Source organism: Diabrotica virgifera, chromosome 7, assembly GCF_917563875.1.
Source record: "Diabrotica virgifera virgifera chromosome 7, PGI_DIABVI_V3a".
Classification (NCBI taxonomy): domain Eukaryota; kingdom Metazoa; phylum Arthropoda; class Insecta; order Coleoptera; family Chrysomelidae; genus Diabrotica; species Diabrotica virgifera.
In genome coordinates this window covers 172338315-172358867 of record NC_065449.1, presented here as the reverse complement: position 1 = coordinate 172358867, position 20553 = coordinate 172338315, and the positions used below count along the sequence as shown (strand labels likewise).

The window sequence follows — 20553 nt, the reverse complement described above, 5'->3', positions numbered from 1 at the left end:
TCATTTAGAATCCAATTATATCATGAAAAATCCTGAAGTTCTACATTGGTTCCGTTACGTAGATGATTGTCTCGTTTTTGTGGATGGTCAGCAAGACTCAGCTAATCACCTTTTATTCAAAATCAATCAAATCCATCCCAATATCAAATTTACTATGGAACTAGAATCATCTAATGCCATTAATTTTTTAGACTTTTCCATTACCAGACTCAACAACCAGTTCAACTTTGGTATTTACCGCAAGCCTACTCAAACTGATCATGTTATCCATTCTTCATCCAACCACCCACTGTCTCATAAATATTCTGCTTTTAGGAGTTTCATCCATAGACTACATACACTACCTCTATCTACAGCTGAATTTAACAAGGAACTTAATATAATCAAACAAATAGCAGTCAACAATGATTGCAACCCTAATATAATCGACAAGCTCATCCGGAAAAGAGAATCCAATCGTCTTCAGCAACTAGCTTACAATTCAAACCCAGTCATCACACCAATCTATAGGTCCCTACCTTTTCATAATACTGTCATATCTGAGAAGATCAAACACATTCTCTGTTCTTCGGACAATGTCCACATATCATTTAAAGTCAATAACACTCTCAACAAAACATTATCTAACACTAAAGATCCAATCAACTTTATGAATCGTAGTGGTGTTTACAGATTATCTTGTTCCGATTGTGATGCCTCTTATGTAGGAAGAACCTATAGATCACTGTCTACTAGAGCAGCAGAGCACACTAAACGTGACAATACATCAGCTTTCTCTCACCATCTCAAAGTCAACAAACACCACCTTAACATCCCAGATGGTGTGACTTTGATTCATAACATCCAAGATAAGAATACCCTTCGTTTAGACCTATATGAGGATTTAGAGATTGTCAGGGACGCAAGGACAAGTCCAAACTGTGTTAACCGTCAACTTTCTCTTAACCGTGATTTCACCCCCCATTCATAAACAATTATTTCCATAATTCTATATTTTTATTCACCTTCACATTGGCCTTCTTTCCTATACATACCACGACAAACCCAAAATAAACAAAAAACCCAAACATTATACCTAATCAAATATTCTTTTAGTACTTCCAGTTTCTTTCACTCTGTGCTCCTGTCAAGACTCTATCTCTTCCATCTCATTCTTTAATTATTTTCACTTAACAAAATCATTTTCTCATTATATCAAAATCACACCATGGAACCCTTGATCTTTTCGGATATGACATTCTAATATAGACAATAACCAAAAATTTTGTTGAATTTCCAACATTTTAATTGATTCACTCTATTTTTCATTTAGATTAAAATTAAAAAATAAATCTCAGCTATCAACATTTAATAAATTTACTTAATATCAACTTTGGTCAATACAATATTCAATCTAGAATTTCAATAGTTTAATATGTGACATATTCTTTTTACATTTAGAGCTTACAATCAAAATTAATTTTCTTCTTTGATCAAAACATGTACATTTCTTTCAGCGCAGTTTTCCTAATTTAATATCAGTCTTTATCCATTTAACAATTCACACAATTTAATTTCAAAACAGTAATTATATTTCATTTATTTGTCCACTGAACATAGGCAACTTACCTTATCACCTTTTTTAATAATTTTTCTAAATTTAGATTTTCAATAGTTCTATATGGGACAAACTTTTTACATTCAGTCATAACAAAATATTTTTAGAGAAGATTCCTTGATTAAGATATGTACATACATTTTTTCAATTCCACTTCCCTCTTTTAATATCATTTCCTTTAATACCTCCAATAATTCACATTACAGATCTATAGATTGGTATTTTCTCATTATATTCGTTGGTTCCCTGAAACATATGCAACCGACCATTCCCTATTGGCATTTCTTCCAATTCTACAGCTGCTACTCTATTAAAATATCATATTTTGATAAAAAAAATTTTAAAAATTTTCTATATAATTTTCAATAATATTCATTCATTATAACTTTGCTCAAATTAATATAATTATTATCAGTCCTATACAGTAGACAAACAGTCTATGACGTCACAGCATATGAGTAGAATTTTGCTTTTGTTTACGGTGCACTAATGAATATATCATTATAGCTTATTAACCTTTATTTACAATTTAGAATTCATATCAAATAAATTTAATAGTTGCATATTCACAATTGAATAATTAAGTTAAATATTAATGCACATTGTCAAAAATTTTTCGGTTGACATTTGAGAAATCCACCTATCTTCTTTGACATCTTGTCATGAATTTTCAGGCACCAATCTGTCTAATCAGTTGGTTGTTAACCTCTCACCTGATCACAACCTTGTGCTAATTCCGAGCAAGGATGACATACATCCACATGTGATACATTTTTAATCTTAAGACATCGACTTATTGTCGATTACTATACAGCTCATAATGTAGCAATAATGTTATTTTGAGGTTTTACACCTATTCAAGTGGCTAGTTTCAATTACTTGTACACTGGACGTAAGTAACCACATTTTCTTTTTTAACTGTCAAAATTTCACCCTTTTGCATTTCAATCTAAGTGGTTCACTTATTTCCAGGTTTACACTGAGGATGATCAGTTTGACCGAAAACGTTTTGTACAACCACTCCCTTGTGGATGAATTTTAAAAATTTTTTAATAAATTTATAATATACCTATATACAACAGAAGTGTTTACTTCATTCTACGTTGTCAATATATTTTTGCCATTATAATTTTAGCTGAGTTATACAGGGTGTAATAAAAAGGCATGTCATAAATTAAATCACAACATGCTCTGGGACTAAAAATAGTTCTCTTGAACCTAACTTAACTTAGTACAAATATGCACATAAAAGAATTTACAGCCCTTTGAAATTACAAAATGAAACTCAATTTTTTCCAATATATCGAAAACTTTAGAGATTTTTTTATTTAAAGTAAAAATGTGATATTTTTATGGCAGGAATATCTTAAAAAAATAAAAGTGAAATTTGTGCTGTCCACAAAAATTTTATAGGGGTTTTGTTCTCTTATACCACCTAAAATTGTGTGTACCTTCTAATTAAATTATTATTGTGGCACCATTAGTTAAACAAGCTGCTGTTAAAACTATATTTTGTATCTAAGCACTTTTTCGATAAGCCATTTTATCGAGATATTTTGAATATTTGTAAAACTCAACACATGTTATGTTTACATGGTTAAGTAAGATTATAGAGACCTGGCAATAATATTATGAAAATAATATTCTATAACCTTACTTATTTCAAAATAAGTGTTGAATTTTACAAATGTTCAAAATATCTCGATAAAAGCTGGCTTATCGAAAAAATATTAAGAGGTAACAAAGTTTTAAAAACACTGTGTCTAACTAACCACAATAATTTAATTGGAACGTACACAAATGTTTGGGGGCTTTACGGGAACCAAACCAAATAAAAGTTTTATGGGGTGCACAAATTTCATTGTTATTTTCTTTTAAAGATGTTCCTGTCATAATAGAATGCCACATGTCCATTTACAATAAAAGATCTCTAACAGTTCTCCATATACATATTGGAAAAATCAATTTTCATTTTGTAACTTCAAAGGGCTGTAACTTTTATTAGATGCACATTTGTACTAACGTAAGTTAGGTTCAATTGAACTATTCTTGGCCTCACAATATGTGATTTAATTTATGACATGCATTTTTGTTACACAGTGTATTTAATTTGGTAAAAACTTGAAATTTTTCTTAACCAACATTATTTACCAACACACTGTACAATAGTGTACAGGGTTATTCACTATATTTTGATCCCCCTTAAACTGCTTTATTAACAGAATTAGAAAAAAATGTAAAATACAAAAGTTATTCGATTTTTAAAATATGATTTTTTGTGAAATAAATGGCGACTCGATTCTAGTTTTCTGTTGACCTAGATATCAAAATATCAAAAGGCACCGCTGGGAAAATATTCCAAAAATGCGGTTCAGAGAAACTATATGAAACGAGTCTTTGTACTCTCATACAGAGTATGGCATTAGTAAAAATAAAAAAATAGACGGTTTAGTTTTGATTTAAATCTGTCTCCTGCCATCCCCCGATAGCGCTATTTCTAGGTCTACCTTTTGTCAAGGAGGCTATGCAAGAAGACAAATTTAAATCAAAACTTCCGTAGTTCTCGGTATACAATAAAACTATTTATACCGGAGTAAGGTTAGAACGCCCTCTAACGGGGAATAAGTGAAATAAATGGCGACTCGATTCTAGTTTTCTGTTGACCTAGATATCAAAATATCAAAAGGCACCGCTGGGAAAATATTCCAAAAATGCGGTTCAGAGAAACTATATGAAACGAGTCTTTGTACTCTCATACAGAGTATGGCATTAGTAAAAATACAAAAATAGACGGTTTAGTTTTGATTTAAATCTGTCTCCTGCCATCCCCGGATAGCGCTATTTCTAGGTCTACCTTTTGTCAAGGAGGCTATGCAAGAAGACAAATTTAAATCAAAACTTCCGTAGTTCTCGGTATACAATAAAACTATTTATACCGGAGTAAGGTTAGAACGCCCTCTAACGGGGAATAAGTGAAATAAATGGCGACTCGATTCTAGTTTTCTGTTGACCTAGATATCAAAATATCAAAAGGCACCGCTGGGAAAATATTCCAAAAATGCGGTTCAGAGAAACTATATGAAACGAGTCTTTGTACTCTCATACAGAGTATGGCATTAGTAAAAATACAAAAATAGACGGTTTAGTTTTGATTTAAATCTGTCTCCTGCCATCCCCCGATAGCGCTATTTCTAGGTCTACCTTTTGTCAAGGAGGCTATGCAAGAAGACAAATTTAAATCAAAACTTCCGTAGTTCTCGGTATACAATAAAACTATTTATACCGGAGTAAGGTTAGAGGGCGTTAGATGGCGTTCTAACCTTACTCCGGTATAAATAGTTTTATTGTATACCGAGAACTACGGAAGTTTTGATTTAAATTTGACTTCTTGCATAGCCTCCTTGACAAAAGGTAGACCTAGAAATAGCGCTATCGGGGGATGGCAGGAGACAGATTTAAATCAAAACTAAACCGTCTATTTTTGTATTTTTACTAACGCCATACTCTGTATGAGAGTACAAAGACTCGTTTCATATAGTTTCTCTGAACCGCATTTTTGGAATATTTTCCCAGCGGTGCCTTTTGATATTTTGATATCTAGGTCAACAGAAAACTAGAATCGAGTCGCCATTTATTTCACTTATTCCCCGTTAGAGGGCGTTCTAACCTTACTCCGGTATAAATAGTTTTATTGTATACCGAGAACTACGGAAGTTTTGATTTAAATTTGTCTTCTTGCATAGCCTCCTTGACAAAAGGTAGACCTAGAAATAGCGCTATCGGGGGATGGCAGGAGACAGATTTAAATCAAAACTAAACCGTCTATTTTTGTATTTTTATGATTTTTTGACATATATTACATGCTAGTGACGTCATCCATCTGGGAGTGATGGCGTAATCGACTATTTTTTTAAATGAGAATAGGGTTCGTGTGCTATCTCATTTAAAAAGTAATTAAATTCTCTATTCAGTAATATAAACATTAAGATAATTATTTATACAGGGTGTCCAAAATAATTTTTTTGAATTAAAGTAATTGACACAAAAAGAAGAATGTATGTAATTTATTTAATTTAAAATAGATTTTAATGCTGTTTAAAAAACAGAAATAAAAGTTTATTGCACAAATAAACATTGATTTTTGCTTAAATTCAATGTTCAAACTGCCAAGAGGCAGATGAGAGGCAGCTTGAACATTGCATTTAAGTGAAAAGTAATTAGTCCAGGGTAATAAGGATTTTCTCGGGACACTCAAAGATCCAGGTAGCTGACTACTTTTTTAGTTATTGTAGACCTATAGGAAGAAAACCTACCTGTTTCCTGCCTAGAGTTCGCTTCCGTTTTTTAATTATTAACAATTTAGTGCAAAAATCGCGATTTTTTTCGATGTTTGCACTCCATTCAAAAACTAAACAGTTGACATAAAATTACAAAATTCAGTTTTTTAGAACATTGAAAAACCTTCAAAAGGCCGATTTTTGAAAGTGAAAAAGTTAATTTGTTGCTACGCAAACTGCAAAATAAGTGAAAATGGTTATTTGTTAATAACTTTTACTAAAACCAACTTAGAACTTTAGTGTTTCACCCAAAGTTGGATATTGGGGTACTTAACAAACCCCGTAAAATTTGAGACTGATCCATTAATTAGTTTAAGAGTTGTTCTATTTGTTTTTCCGAGAGACCTTTATTTTGCAATAAGATAAGACAGAAAATAATGAAGATAGAGCAATTCTGAGTATGCCAAATGAAAGTAGAAGAGTGATAGTATCAAAATGTATTAAAAAAAATAAAAAAATGATTAAAATAGTCAAAAATCCTAATACCAAATTTTTAAAATTTTGTAGTTTATCCTCCTCCTCTATCTGTTCTCCTTCGTAAGGATGTAGTGGCGTCATGTAAGTCGTTTGACTATTTCTATCCAATCCTCTCTCTGAAACTGAGTCGGCAATAAAAAAGATAAAATGTAGAAAAGCACAAGGAGAGGATGGAATAACAGCTGAAATACTCAAAGAAATGGGAGAGTTAGGGACGGAAGTAATGCTTAGAATCTGCAATGAGATCTGGAATACCGGAAAGTGGCCAAATGACTGGGGTAAACTCACGTTTATTCCCATTTACAAAAAAGGTTCTCCGACAGATTGCAGTAATTACCGTACAGTAGCGTTGATATCTCACGCGAGCAAAGTACTTCTAACAATAATCAATGAAAGATTAAAATCCATTCTCTTACCGCAAATTCCACAAGAACAATGCGGATTCGTCCCAGGTAGGGGAACAAGAGAACACATTCTTAATATTCGTCAAATTATCGAAAAATCTCGAGAGTTTAACATAGAAACATATTTGTGCTTTGTTGACTACTCCAAGGCCTTCAATAACGTAAAATGGGATAAAATGTGGCATATACTTAGAGAAATGGGTACTCCAGAACATCTAATCTATCTATTACAAGCACTTTATGTAAATAACCCCGCTAATATAAGAGTTAATAATGTGGTTTCGAAAAACTTCAAATTAAAATCTGGAGTGCGGCAGGGATGTATAATATCCCCCATTCTACTTAATATATACAGTGATCATATTATGCGTCAAGTTTTTGAGGAATGGCAAGGTGGAGCAACGATAGGAGGAAGAAAAATAAAAAGCCTACGTTATGCTGATGACACTGTTATATTGGCGTCTTCACCAGAAGAACTGGAAGAAATTATGAATAGGCTAGGAACGGTGAGTACAGAATATCGTTTGAAAATAAATATACAGAAAACCAAAGTAATGATCATCGATAGAATCAGAAACAACCAACCGGAGATAAGAGACTTGGCAAGTTACGAAGTGGTCAGACAATTTAATTACTTAGGCTCCGTTATTACGAACAGTGGAGGATGCGAAGACGAGATCCCTAGGCGCATCATAATGGCCAAATCGGCAACAGCCAAACTCACAAAAATATGGAAGAATACTGACATTACAAAAAACACAAAATTACGCCTTGTTCGAGCGTTAATATTTCCTATCGCCACCTACGCTTCAGAGACTTGGACCATCAAAAAAGCAGATTCAAAACGTATAATGGCATTTGAAATGTGGGTCTACCGGAGAATGTTGCGCATACCATGGACCGCACATCGCACAAATAATTCAATATTAGCCGAACTTAACATAAAAACTAGACTCAGCACAACTATCAACCAAAATATACTGAGATATTTTGGACATATAACTAGAAGAAGGGAAGGCATGGAACGAATGATAGTTGAAGGCAACGTAGAGGGCAGAAGATCCAGAGGAAGATCTCCATTACGATGGTCGGATCAAATAAGGGACATGACTGGTTACTCGTTCTCCGAAGCAAAACAACACGCACAGGAGAGACAGGATTGGATAGAAATAGTCAAACAACTTATATGATGCCACTACATCCTTACGAAGGAGAACAGATAGAGTTTATAAACATTTAGAATAACTTTAAAAATGTTGTCCGTAGAAACAATATTTTTATATATTCGAAAAGATAGTATTTTAACACGAATTTTCAAATAAAAAAATTTAGCCTGGACTCATTCGGTACAAAGTTAGCCATATAATTTTTTTTAATTCACAGCTAATTTGTTTATAATAATTAAGGAATCTCATTAATGCCATTTTAAAGAAGGGGATTTGTATTTTTTCTTAAAAAATTTGCACAAACATTATACCTTCACAGCACTCTCTACGATTTTTCAAAAATGTAGTGCTAACGATTACTAGGGGGAACCTACAAATCCAGCGAGCTAAAATACGAAAACAGCAATTTCAAACGAATATAATTTACTGCATCTCCGGATTAACTTAATGGATTTTGATCTTTCTTTTTTTAATTGGTATGTAATTTTTACGTACGTTACAAATATGCAATTTGTTTATAAATTTATTAATTAATAAACAGTCTAATTTTGTTTAAACAATTCGTGAAAAAATATTTTTTTACAAAAATCTATTTTTTTAATCATATTATCATTAATGGTCACAGAAAAAGTTAAAGTACACTTTAATAAATAAATGATTTTTATTAAATAATTATTTATTGAAGATAATTTATTGATTAAAGTATACCTGAACTTTTTCTATGATTAATAGGGATAGTATGATTAAAATAATGGATTTTTGGGAAAAAATTATTTTTTTTTATAATTGTTTAAACAAATTAGACTGTTTATTAATTAATAAATGTCTAGACAAATTACATATTTGTAATATACAGAAAAATTACATACAAATTAAAAAAAGAACGAACAAAATATATTCAGTAGATTCCGAGATATAGAAAATGATAATAGTTTTAAGTTGCTTTTTTTAGTTTTTGAACTCATGCAATTGTCGGCTCCCAGCTCCCCCTTCACTTACCATAACTAGTCACCAGTTAAACTACATTTTTAAAAATTCGTGTAAAATACCAGCTTTTCTAATATGTAAAATGACTTGTTCTACAGACAATATTTTTAAAGTTATTCTAAATATTTTTAAACTACAAAATTTCACAAATTTTTGGCATTAGGATTATTGACTATATTAGATAATATTTTTATCGTTTTTTAGTACATTTTCATAGTATCAGTTTTCTACTTTCATTTGGCATACTCAGAATTGGCCTATCTTAAATAATTCCTTAAATTATCTTAATAAATCTTAAATTGGCCCTAATAACTCTTAAACTAATTAATAGATCGGTCTCAAATTTTAAGGGTTTGTTAAGTACCTCAATACCCAACTTTGGGTGAAACACTAAAATTCCAAGGTTTAGTAAAAGTTATTAACAAATAACGATTTTCACTTATTTTGCAGTTTGCGTAGCAACAAATTAACTTTTTCAAAAATCGGCATTTTGAAGGTTTTTTAATGTTCTAAAAAATTAAATTTTGTAATTTTATGTCAACTATTTAGCTTTTGCAAAGAATGCAAAAAATCTAAAAAATCGCGATTTTTGCACTAAATTGTTGATAATTAAAAAACGGACGCGAACTCTAGGCAGGAAACAGGTAGGTTTTTATCCTATAGATATACAATAACTAAAAAGTAGTCAGCTACCTGGATCTTTGAGTGTCCCGAACATGGTCTATTTCTAGCTTATTACCCTGGTCTAAATGTTTATTTGTTTAATAAACATTTATTTTTGTTTTCTGACGGCTGTAGAATGTATTTTGAATTAAATAAATTACATACATTCTTTTTTTGTGTCAATTAATTTAATTAAAAATAATTTTTTTGGACACCCTATATAATTAATCATGTTCATGTTTATATTAGTGAATAGGGAATTGAATAACCTTTCAAATGAGCTGGCACTCGACCCCTATTTCCATTTAAAAAAATAGTCTATTACGTCATCACGCCCATATGGATGACGTCACAATACGATATATATGTCAAAAAATCATAATTTAAAAATCGAATAACTTTTGTATTTTACATTTTTTTCTAGTTCTGTAAATAAAGCAGTTTACAGGGGGGTCAAAATATAGTGAATAACCCTGTACAACGACTCTGCTCTGAGGTATATAACGTGAACAAAATACGAACTCGCTATATACTAAATAATCGAAAAATGCCCTCGAGTCGATCCAGTTTCTCGTAATTTTCGAAAAAACAAAACAAGTGCCCTTAATGGAAATTGGAATTTTTATTGTGCTCGAAGCACACTCATGCCAAGCAATGTTTGGGTTAAAAATATCCTAATTAAAACGGAACACGTCGATATAGGGTGGTTTGCAGTTCTATTTTTTCAGTACAACGTTTTCTACAGATACAGTGGAAATCAATTAGCAAAAATCTACTATAAGACAATCGATTACAACAACTAAAGTATAACCAATGTAAAGATAATCTATTTAGAGCAGCGGGTAATCTGATAAGTAACCTCCTTACTGATTACGATACTGTGATCTTAAAAAAACATTAGATCTAGATAATCACAGTACGGTAGTTCTTGCCACTGGCGCACACCCTACCTGCGACACAATATTATACGCATATTACGCATGTTATATAAGTTTTTGTTTCTGTCAATCTGACTGAATTGAAAAATGCGCTAAATCCCATCTTAAAGTTTGGGAAACGGCCCCCCAATTCATGTATCGACACCTGATATGTAAAACATTGTAAACTCACTTTTGCTTAGTTTACAGGAGAGCGGATTTAAAGAAAGTTTCACAACATTATTTTATTTTTTACTGCGTCAGCTTTTATATTTTTTCTAATGTTCTTAATCCATATTTTATAACTTTTGCTCAGCTTTTTACTTTTACGTATCATATTGTTGTTTTGTTGTTACCATTGCTCGTCTTGATTTAGGTCGAGTTACAATACTACTTTTTTTAATTTTAAGTGAAGATCATTGTAAGTGGTATATACAATGATATTTCAACAAAGAATGTGTCATTGATTAGGTGCATATAAATGGTAACTAATGAGTAAATATCAAAATAAAGAGATTATTATTAGTTTTTAAAAAGTGTCTAAAAATTCACACATCACAAATCATTCATATTAACAAGAAGTAAATAAAATAATATCTATTAGATTTATTTACTACAAAATAAACATTTACAAATTATAAAACAGTTTATATTATTTTATTTTTTCTACAATCACTTGATAAAGAAGACTTTTTCGCTTGTCAATGACAACGAAAAGTTGACGTTTACTGAGTACCGTCACTTTATCGCTCTAGCGCGTAAAGTATGATTTTACGCGCGTTGTCCGTAGCAACCGTACAACCATACAATACAAACACATTGAACATTCAAACTGAAAGATATAAAAGTTAATGTTATGACATTATATATAATGACAGATATAAAATAGTTACAATAAAGTTAATGATTTAAAAATAGTTTCAATTTATTAAGTGATTGTAGAAAAAATGTATTACAAGCGCAAGGTGACATTATTGCTTTCGAGTAAGTACCGCTCTCGACTACGCGTCGAGCGGTAACTCTTACTCTCAAGCAATAATAGGTTTGTTCTAGCATCAGTTTCAAACGGTTTGAAACCATCAGCGAATAGTGGACCAGCACGAGTAGAGGGGATAGCACTGGTGACTGTATTATGTTCTCTCGCTGACCCACTGTTTGCTGACGGTTTCTGACTAGTTTGACTGTTTGCTAGAACAAACCTAATGTATCACTTTTCGCTCTTAATACATAAATAACTATTAAAAAACAAAATTAATCCCTAGCAAACTTTTATTCAGAGTCATCACCCGAATATTTTGTTTGTTGAGAGTGTGGAAGATTCAAATAAAAACTGCAATATTGCTCTGGTACAGCTTTACTAAGGCACAAAGCAACAACATCTTTATATTTTTACGTTGTTATGAGAAAAAATCCATTCTATGCTAAAAGAATTTGAAGTTCCCATAAATTTTGTATATTTTTAGTCCCGGATTTGGTAGCCCTTTTGCTCAATTTTGGTTTGTATTCTAGGTTTCTAAATGATAATTGGTCAGAAATAAAATTGTACTGAAAATTGAGAATATGTGGTTGTTTTTTACATATTTTTATATATTGAAAACATGGAATTAATCTACGTGTAAATCCCAATTCGGTATTTTGTTTAACATTGATTTAAAATCCTAGATATCATTTTGACTGAGGTCTTTTAAAGCGTATGGTTTTGCTGTGAATTTTCCTGTCTACATTATTTGCTATGTTCTTATGGCGACCACGTATATCTCCAGATATACTCCCTCCACCTTCTGACTATGATTTTTCTTAATGGCGTTTTCTTACAAACTTGGAGTCGCTGTCGATGTTCTGCTAACTGTAAATTATATTCATGTGAATCGTGTGTCCAGTTTCTTCTGGACTCTTTTAACTTTGCAACCTTTCTCTTTTGTCTGAGAACATATCTACATAAATATTCGCTTTTTTGCCATGATCAGCTATTACCCAAAAATTATTAAATAAAATGGGTTATTCATTTTCAGATAATTCCGAGTTACATTTTGTGTTACATTCATAGTTACATCCAGGTCCCAATTCTTTCTTTCTCGTTAATTTTGCCGTTTTTCTAGTATAGTCGTGGCCAGAGTTCCTCGGTTTCTTTAAGATATTAATTTTGCAATACTTGGATTCCTTTGTCCAAAATCCAATGTCCTACAAAATTTTTCTTCTTTGAGTACTGTTTTTTCTTAGCAGACGTATCTAATAATAAATTTGTACCTTTGATGCATGTAGAAGTTTCAGCTGTCGATGTTTTTTGTGCGTGCAATCCACTGTGAACATCAGGTACCTACCTTATTTTTATCAGTTGAAGTTAGTTCGGTCGTAAAGTTCGGTTGCAAAGTTTTTTGTAAAAAATATTCATCGATAATAACAATTTTCAATATTGTAACACTGGTTACAATGTTTTTTCTACCAAGTGATCCAAAATTTGCCTTTACAATGAGGTTATTTTCTTAAATAAAATTATATTTACATAAGATAGGTTAAAAGTTTTTAAAGCAAAATGAAGGATATCCTTTATAGATATCATTTAAACCATAGTTGAAAAACATTTTAAGTGGAGTTACAATGTTTTTCATATCAGGTGTCGATATTAACCATCCATTTTGGTCCAAGGGTGTGGGTTTTACGGCCCTCCCCATTTACGGTCTCTTTTCGGGCTCGCCCCAAAACTCCCAAAGTTCTAACGTACCTATGTCTAATTTTGAAAATCGGTTATGCGATTCAAAAGTTATCGAGCTCAGAAATTTGACTCAACTTCTGTTTAAAAAGGAGAAAATGTTTGTGGCTATGTGGATGTGAGGAAAAGTTACACCACTCTGAATTTTCTTCCATGTTATAAGAGGGAATAGGGGCCAATTCAGAACCGGTTTAGTTTGTTACATTTGACCACCCGTAAGCCAGGTATAAGACTGGGTAGGTACAAAAGAGCACAATATTTTTTGTCTAGTATATCGCAGATTCGGTAGCGCTTGAGTCTAGAATAGAATAGAATAGAAATATGCTTTATTGCCATGAAAAATTTTACAAATTTTATCGACAAAGCTTATAAATAGTCAAAAAAACAAAACAGTAACAATCCAATTTACTTAAATTACATAAATCGTCAATATATTTAAATAATAATAATAATAATGAAGTTAAAACAGAAATAATCAATTGCAAAAATTTAAATAAATTGCAAATGCATAGTGTACCTAATAATTAATAAAAAAAGGTTTAAAGTTAAAAAGTTAAGCTGCTGCATATGACACCCAAATATAGATAAAAAAAAATAATAAAAATACTACTTGTGCAAAGGGTACTGTAATTTCTTAGTTATTGACTAAAAAATCTTCTACTGAATAATATGGTCTTTCAGACAGGTAGGCTTTTGTCAGTTTACGGAATTTGTGGAAAGATGGTGCCGATTTTAGTTGTAGGGGGAGATGGTTGTACATTTTTTTTGCGGAATATAATATCGATTTCTTTACTAACTCCGAGGACGGGGTCGGCAAATAGACGTCAAACGTAGAATTGCTCGTGAAGTAGTCATGATTAGGTCTTGGTGGAAAGACATGTAGATGTTTACGAATTAAGCAAACAGTTTCTAAAATATACAAAGATAGAAGGGTTAAAATTCCGTGATCTTTGAAATAGCTTCTGCAATGTGTTGTTCTTCTGAGGCCAAACAGATATCTCATTGCTCTTTTTTGTTATTTAAAAATAACATCGAATTGGGCAGCTGTACCAGAACCCCAAAAAGGAAGACCATAACGAAGATGTGACTCGAACAAAGAAAAATATGTTATTTTGGAAGATGCTAAATTGAGTTCATTCGAAACAGATCTTATAGCATAGCAAGCTGAAGAGAGTTTCTTCCGTAACAAATCGATATGGAGGGACCATTTAAGGTTGCTGTCTAAAAAAATACCAAGAAATTTTACAGAATCAACGGTACTGATCTGGCTGTTATTAAGGGGTAAGGGTTGAAGAGCTCCTTTATAAGACAATGCTACTGTTTTATCTACGTTAAACGAGAGTAAATTTGAGTCAGACCAGGTTTTTATTGTAAGTAGATCAGAAGTTATAGTAGCATGAAGAGTTGCAATATTTGAGTTGCTCCAAGTGATACTGGTATCATCAACAAAAAGAAAGATTTTTCCATCGATTTCTAAAATAAGTGATGTCATTAATAAATATAAGGAAAAATAGAGGACCCAATACTGAACCTTGAGGTACCCCACATACAATGTTTTTGAGACTAGAGGTTGCTCTAACCAGTTGTTTTCTATCATCGAAGTAAGATTGGAACCAATCTAAAGAAATGCCTCGAATTCCGTAGAAATTTAGTTTTTTTATCAAAATGTTGTGATTTACACAATCAAAAGCTTTGACGTAGTCACAAAAAACGGTGGCAGTGTGAAGATTATGGTTCAGTGCTTGATAAACCTCATGTAATACAGAAAACATGGCATCAGTGGTGCATTTATTATTTAAAAAGCCAAACTGATTTTGTGATAAAATGTTGTTTTCAACTAGAAAGGGCATAAGTCGGGCTTTTATGAGTCTCTCAATGATTTTGGAGAGTACCGGTAGTAGTGAAATAGGTCTATAATTGCAGGTATTAGATATTTCACCACCCTTATGAAGAGGAATAATGATTGAGGGCTGTCTTCAGGCACTCTGGAAATTTACCTTTCTCAAAAGAATCATTAATTAGTGAGGTGAGGACTTCTAACACATTTTCTGGAAAATTAGAAAAAATTTTTATCGATAGACCATCAGTACTACAGGAAGATTTGCTTTTGATACTATTGATTGTTTGGATCAGTTCAGATTTATCGACTGGTTTTATAAAGAATGAATTCGAAACCTTTCTTGAATTAGGGAGATAGGAAATGGGATCTTGTTGTGGCAAAATAGTTGATGTAATATTTTTACTCACATCAACAAAGTATTTATTTAGATTTTCAGGGTCTGGAAGGGAAAATGTTTGAGCAGTGTGGGTTTTATTTCGAAGATCGTTTATTATGGACCAAGTTTCTTTTCCAACACTTTTGGAGCTTCCCAGACGGTTCTGATAGTAGACTCTTTTAGCTGATTTTATAAGTTTAAGATAGGTTGCCATGTACTTGGTGATATATTCAATGATAGAGACGTTGGTAGTAAATTTCTTGATATAGAGAAGAGAACGCCTATTCTTGGAAGATATTCGGATACCTTTAGTAGTCCAGGGTTTGTGATGTTTTGGCTTAATTGCAATTAAAGGAAATGCTTTATTGAAGATACAGATAAGCTTATCTAAGAATTCACTGAAATTATTATCCACGTCCATGGCAGGAAAGCGCCACTCAGAGGTTAAGCATAAATTTTGGAATTTACGAAAGTTCCGGGTGGAAAAAATCCTTCCTAAACGTCGGGTTTTCGAGGAGGGTTTGCTGGAGGTATTAAACTTCGTATAAACTGCTTCATGATCAGATAGTCCAGCATTAATAATTGTAGAGTGGACATCAAGGGGTGAGAAATCTGAGACTGTATAATCAATTATGGTAGATACTTTCTAGCTTTCAAACTGTATCTAAGTTGTCAGGATCAGATATATACACGGCTCAGTATGACCGACAAACTGAAAAATTTAAGCTTGAAAATTTTAATTTTTTCGACAATTACTGAAAATTTCCACCTACGAATTGCATCAATAACTGAGCGTTTGTAGAAGGACTTCTGAAGTATCTCACGGTGTATACTTTATATCTGGGAAAATTCGAATTTTTAATTTATGGGCCTCGAAATTCTGACGAAAGCTGATTAAATCCTCCAATAGCTTCAGATATCATATTTGACCTTAACTGTGTCAGAAAACACTTACCAATACCTTTCAAACGCATGTATGTTGTTCAAAATCGGTTAAACTGTTTAGAAGCTCTTGGGCTTCAAAATTTACCAAAATTTAATTTACCCAAATGTATTTTAACATTTGGCGGTTTATTTGGGTAAACTTGACCCGAACGCGCACTCACACTAAAACAAATTCAGTAAGGAAACAGGCTCCTATTGCACTTTATAACCCACTTAAGCATTATCGCCGAAATGGTCTAGTGCAGGCCTGTCCAACATAATTTTGTGGAGGGCCGGATTTGTAATTTTGTAACTGTAGCGGGCCGACTGACTATTGGATGGATGGATGTGCGCAGTGTTGCCACAGGTCTTGGACAAAATTTCGGTAGGCTGCTGCTAATTTTCAGGTAGAATCCATCAAATTTCGGTAGATTTTTTTAGGTAGAAATCGTCAAATTTCGGTAGTCTTTATTTTTTGCTTTTTTTGCTATTACATTGCAAAAAAGTGATACTTTAAGTATGGGCAGCAAGTATTGAAAGATAAACTACCTTTTTTTAGTAAAAAACAGTAACTTAAGTAGATAAGTAGGTTAAATAGGAAGTAGGTACTTATAATATAAGTACCTAGAAAAAAAAAGTAAATAAGTTGGATATCTTTATTTCAAATACCTAGGTATTTTTTATAAACAAACAAAAGAAAATCAATCAATAACAAATTGAAATCAATGAAATATTTAACAAAAAAACAACAGTTAATAAAAATATACAAGAATATTGTCTACGTCCCTACGTTATTAAGGAAGAAAACCTTAGTTTTACTTATCACTCTAAAAACCTTATTACTAATGAGATGTTTGACATTTTTTCTGTTTGCACAGTGTATCTATGTCAGCTGGTATTTTAGAAGTAGCTATGCGCAGAATGCCTGTCAGATGATTGTCTGATAAAGATGATCTCGTTTTCGATTTATTATATTTCATGCGAGAAAAAAGCTGCTCGCAAATATATGTACTACCAAATAAAGATATTTGTTGAAGAGCTAATTTGGTAAGGTTTGGGTATTGGTTCCGATTAATATATTTTTTATAAAACTCAATTAATCCGTTCGGAAGGCAACTTTGATATGCCGTTTTTAGAAGAGAGTCACTTTGCAGTTCAATCAATTCCATCTGTAAGTTCAGCACAGCACCATCAATTTCAATTTCAAACGGATTTTGGAACACTTTCATGTTAGGAATTTGTAATTTGAAGTCTACGAATCTCTCTTCAAACTCATTCCTCAATCTTTGCAACAATGAAACGTACTTGGCTAAGTCCAACATTTCTTGATTTCTGGCAGATAGAGTCTCCCAATGAACCAACTGTTTTTGTTCCAGTTGTTTTTCTAACAAAATGAGCTTCTTTGTGAAAGCTTGAATGTGTTCATATAACTGCGTGCATAATTGATCTTTTCCTTGCAGTTTTAAGTTAAGATCAGAGAGGTACTTAGTAATGTCAACCAGGAAGGCCAGATCAGCCAACCACTGCTCATCAGTTAGGAAATCAATTTCTTGACCTTTGTTTTCAAGAAAAATCTTTACTTCGTCGAGCAACGAATAGAATCGTTTAAGTGTGGATGCTCTACTGAGCCAGCGAACGCTACTGAAGTACACGATGTCTTCGTGATCTGAACCGACATCAGACAGAAAAGCCTGGAACTGTCTGTGATTCAGTCCTCTTGCACGTATAAAATTAACTGTCTGCACTACTTTATCCATCACGTGTTTCAATTCAAGTACTTTTGCACACAGCTGTTCTTGATGAATAATACAATGATGCTGTATGATTGTATGTGTGACGTTCTTGCACATTAAAGCTGCAAAACCACTTGTTCTTCCTGTTATTGCTGGCGCACCGTCTTTAGTCAATCCGCAAAGATTTTCGATTCGTAGTTCATATTTTTCTATGCAACTCTTTACTTCTTCGTAGATATCTTTTCCGGTGGTTGTATCTTTCATTGAACGCAAATCAAGCAATTCCTCGATCACGGTATAGTCTTCTGTTACCCCTCTTACAAAAACTGCCAACTGTGCGGTATCTGATACATCAGTACTTTCGTCGAGCGCGAAACTGTAAAAAACACATTTCTTCAATTGCGTTTTTAAAGACGATTCAATATCTTTGGTCATGTCATCAATTCTTCTTGCTATGGTTTGATGTGACAAGCTTATATTTTTAACTAATGCTTCTTGCTCCGGACACGCTACCGATGCAAACATCTCCAAGCATTCCTTGACAAATTCTCCGTCTGATAGGGGTTTGCTTCGCTTGGCAATGGCTTCTGCTATCATGAAGCTAATTTTTGTGGCTGTCTCGGAGTTTTCTGTTGGTAATCTGAACATCGCCTGTTGACCGATCATATTTTTTTTCAACGAATTTACTCGATCGATTCTAATTTGACCTTGGTATTCATCGTATTTAGAAGCATGTTTTGTGAAATAATGCCGCTTTATATTGTACTCCTTGCAAACTGATATTTTTTCATGACATATGAGGCACAGTATGTTACCATTTTGTTCTATGACAAAAAAGGTGTCAGTCCAACTGTTTTTAAATATTCGACATTCTTTGTCAACTTTACGTTTTTTTTTTCTGATGACATCATGTTCTGCAACAAACACAAATATCAACACTGCAACACAAATGAACCAAATCGCCAAAAGAATCTTCACTAAGTCCGTTATAATTGCTTGTATCGCCCTTAAGTATTCGCTGATCTTCGCTTTGTTTCCGAACTGGAACTGTATCTGCACGTTTACCGTTAGCCGTATTTATACGCGAGTATAAATAATAAAGTTAAAAGGTACAGGTACAGAAGTTTCTCCTGTTTAAGGTTTTAATAGTAAATACTATTTTTAGTTTGGAATTATCTTCTATATCAAAATAAGCCACAATCCTTCACTATTCACTCATTCAGGTAGATACATTTTACCCCCAAAATCGTATTTATAAAAGCACAAAGGACTGGTCAGTGGTCATAAAAGTATTAGTAAATCCGTATCTGATATCTGCTGCCTGGCTCGCACGTGTTACAAGCTATTTAAGTAAAGTGATTCAAAATTCTTGAAAATTAACCAAACTCTGTTGCCAAATATATCCGCTAAAGAAATTTTGTAATAATTTTGTTTTTGCGGTAGAAAAAAGGAGATTTCGGTAGAACGGTAGATTTTACAGGTTTTCGGACATTTCAGGTAGATCTACCGAAAAATCGGTAGCTGTGGCATTACTGGATGTGCGTGAGCTCTGTGGCTCTGCGTGGGTGTGGGTTCGGTGAGAAGGGACTCGCGGGCCGGATGAAGGGCCTACGCGGGCCGCATTGTGGCGCGGGGGCCGTATGTTGGACAGGCCTGGTCTAGTGATTACGACCCTAAACTTTTGATCGGGCACTCCGACATAATAATTTTCTAGGTACCACAATATTTTTTTGAATCTATTCCGAACAAAAATATAAATTTAGTGTACGTTCGATGGACACAAAAAAATTTAGATTGAAAAAGTGTTGGGATGCTTAGGAAATTAACTCGGAATGGCCAATCACAAGTTTAGTGTCGAAAGTACTAGACTATTGTGGCGATCATAGTTTATAATGCTTAACAGCAATCCAAAAACATTACATTTAAGTTCATACATACAAAAATTTAAAAAAAAAACTCCTGATACAAGAATAGAAAACCGCTAAATGCGATACAATTGTGGCGCATACAATATTCCAGCTAAGAAAGAGCTGATACGAATATCATGTGGCGCAAAAATGTATTTTCGTTTTGAAAGAAAATAAAATTCTAGTTTTATTTTGAAAGATTTGTCCATAATAGTTGCTAAATTTGAAGTTCAATAATTAAATTTAATAATTATAATAATTAAAATAAATTTAAAGTTCAGTTGCTTTGAAGTTTTCAATACCAAATGTGCAAAAAGCAGAAACCGACAATAGCGATGTCTTAAATTGCAATTTTTTTATATACAACTGAACTGAAAATTAATATGAGCATGCATAATATACCAAACGTATTGAATAAAGGGTAAGTAAGCCATATTCATTTTTACTTTCATCTCTAAATTATCTAACTCCCTCTTTCAAGTACATTTGTGAACTTGTGAACTACTTATACATAA

At 32.7% G+C, this 20553-nt stretch overlaps 2 protein-coding genes across 3 annotated transcripts in view; one reads left to right on the top strand and one right to left on the bottom strand.

The window, feature by feature from the left end:
- The window catches only part of LOC114329416 (uncharacterized protein CG3556), an 850435-nt gene that overhangs the window by 450161 nt on the left and 379721 nt on the right, over window positions 1-20553 (top strand). The window lies entirely within an intron of this gene.
- On the bottom strand, window positions 17241-18797 carry LOC126888674 (general transcription factor II-I repeat domain-containing protein 2B-like). Its single transcript, XM_050657037.1, has one exon. It carries the CDS (start codon window positions 18795-18797, stop codon window positions 17241-17243), a length of 1557 nt encoding a protein of 518 aa, XP_050512994.1.

Bases quoted from the DNA above. Each gene is read 5' to 3' on its own strand.
- LOC126888674 (XM_050657037.1), bottom strand. From the start codon at position 18,797: ATGATCGGTCAACAGGCGATGTTCAGATTACCAACAGAAAACTCCGAG.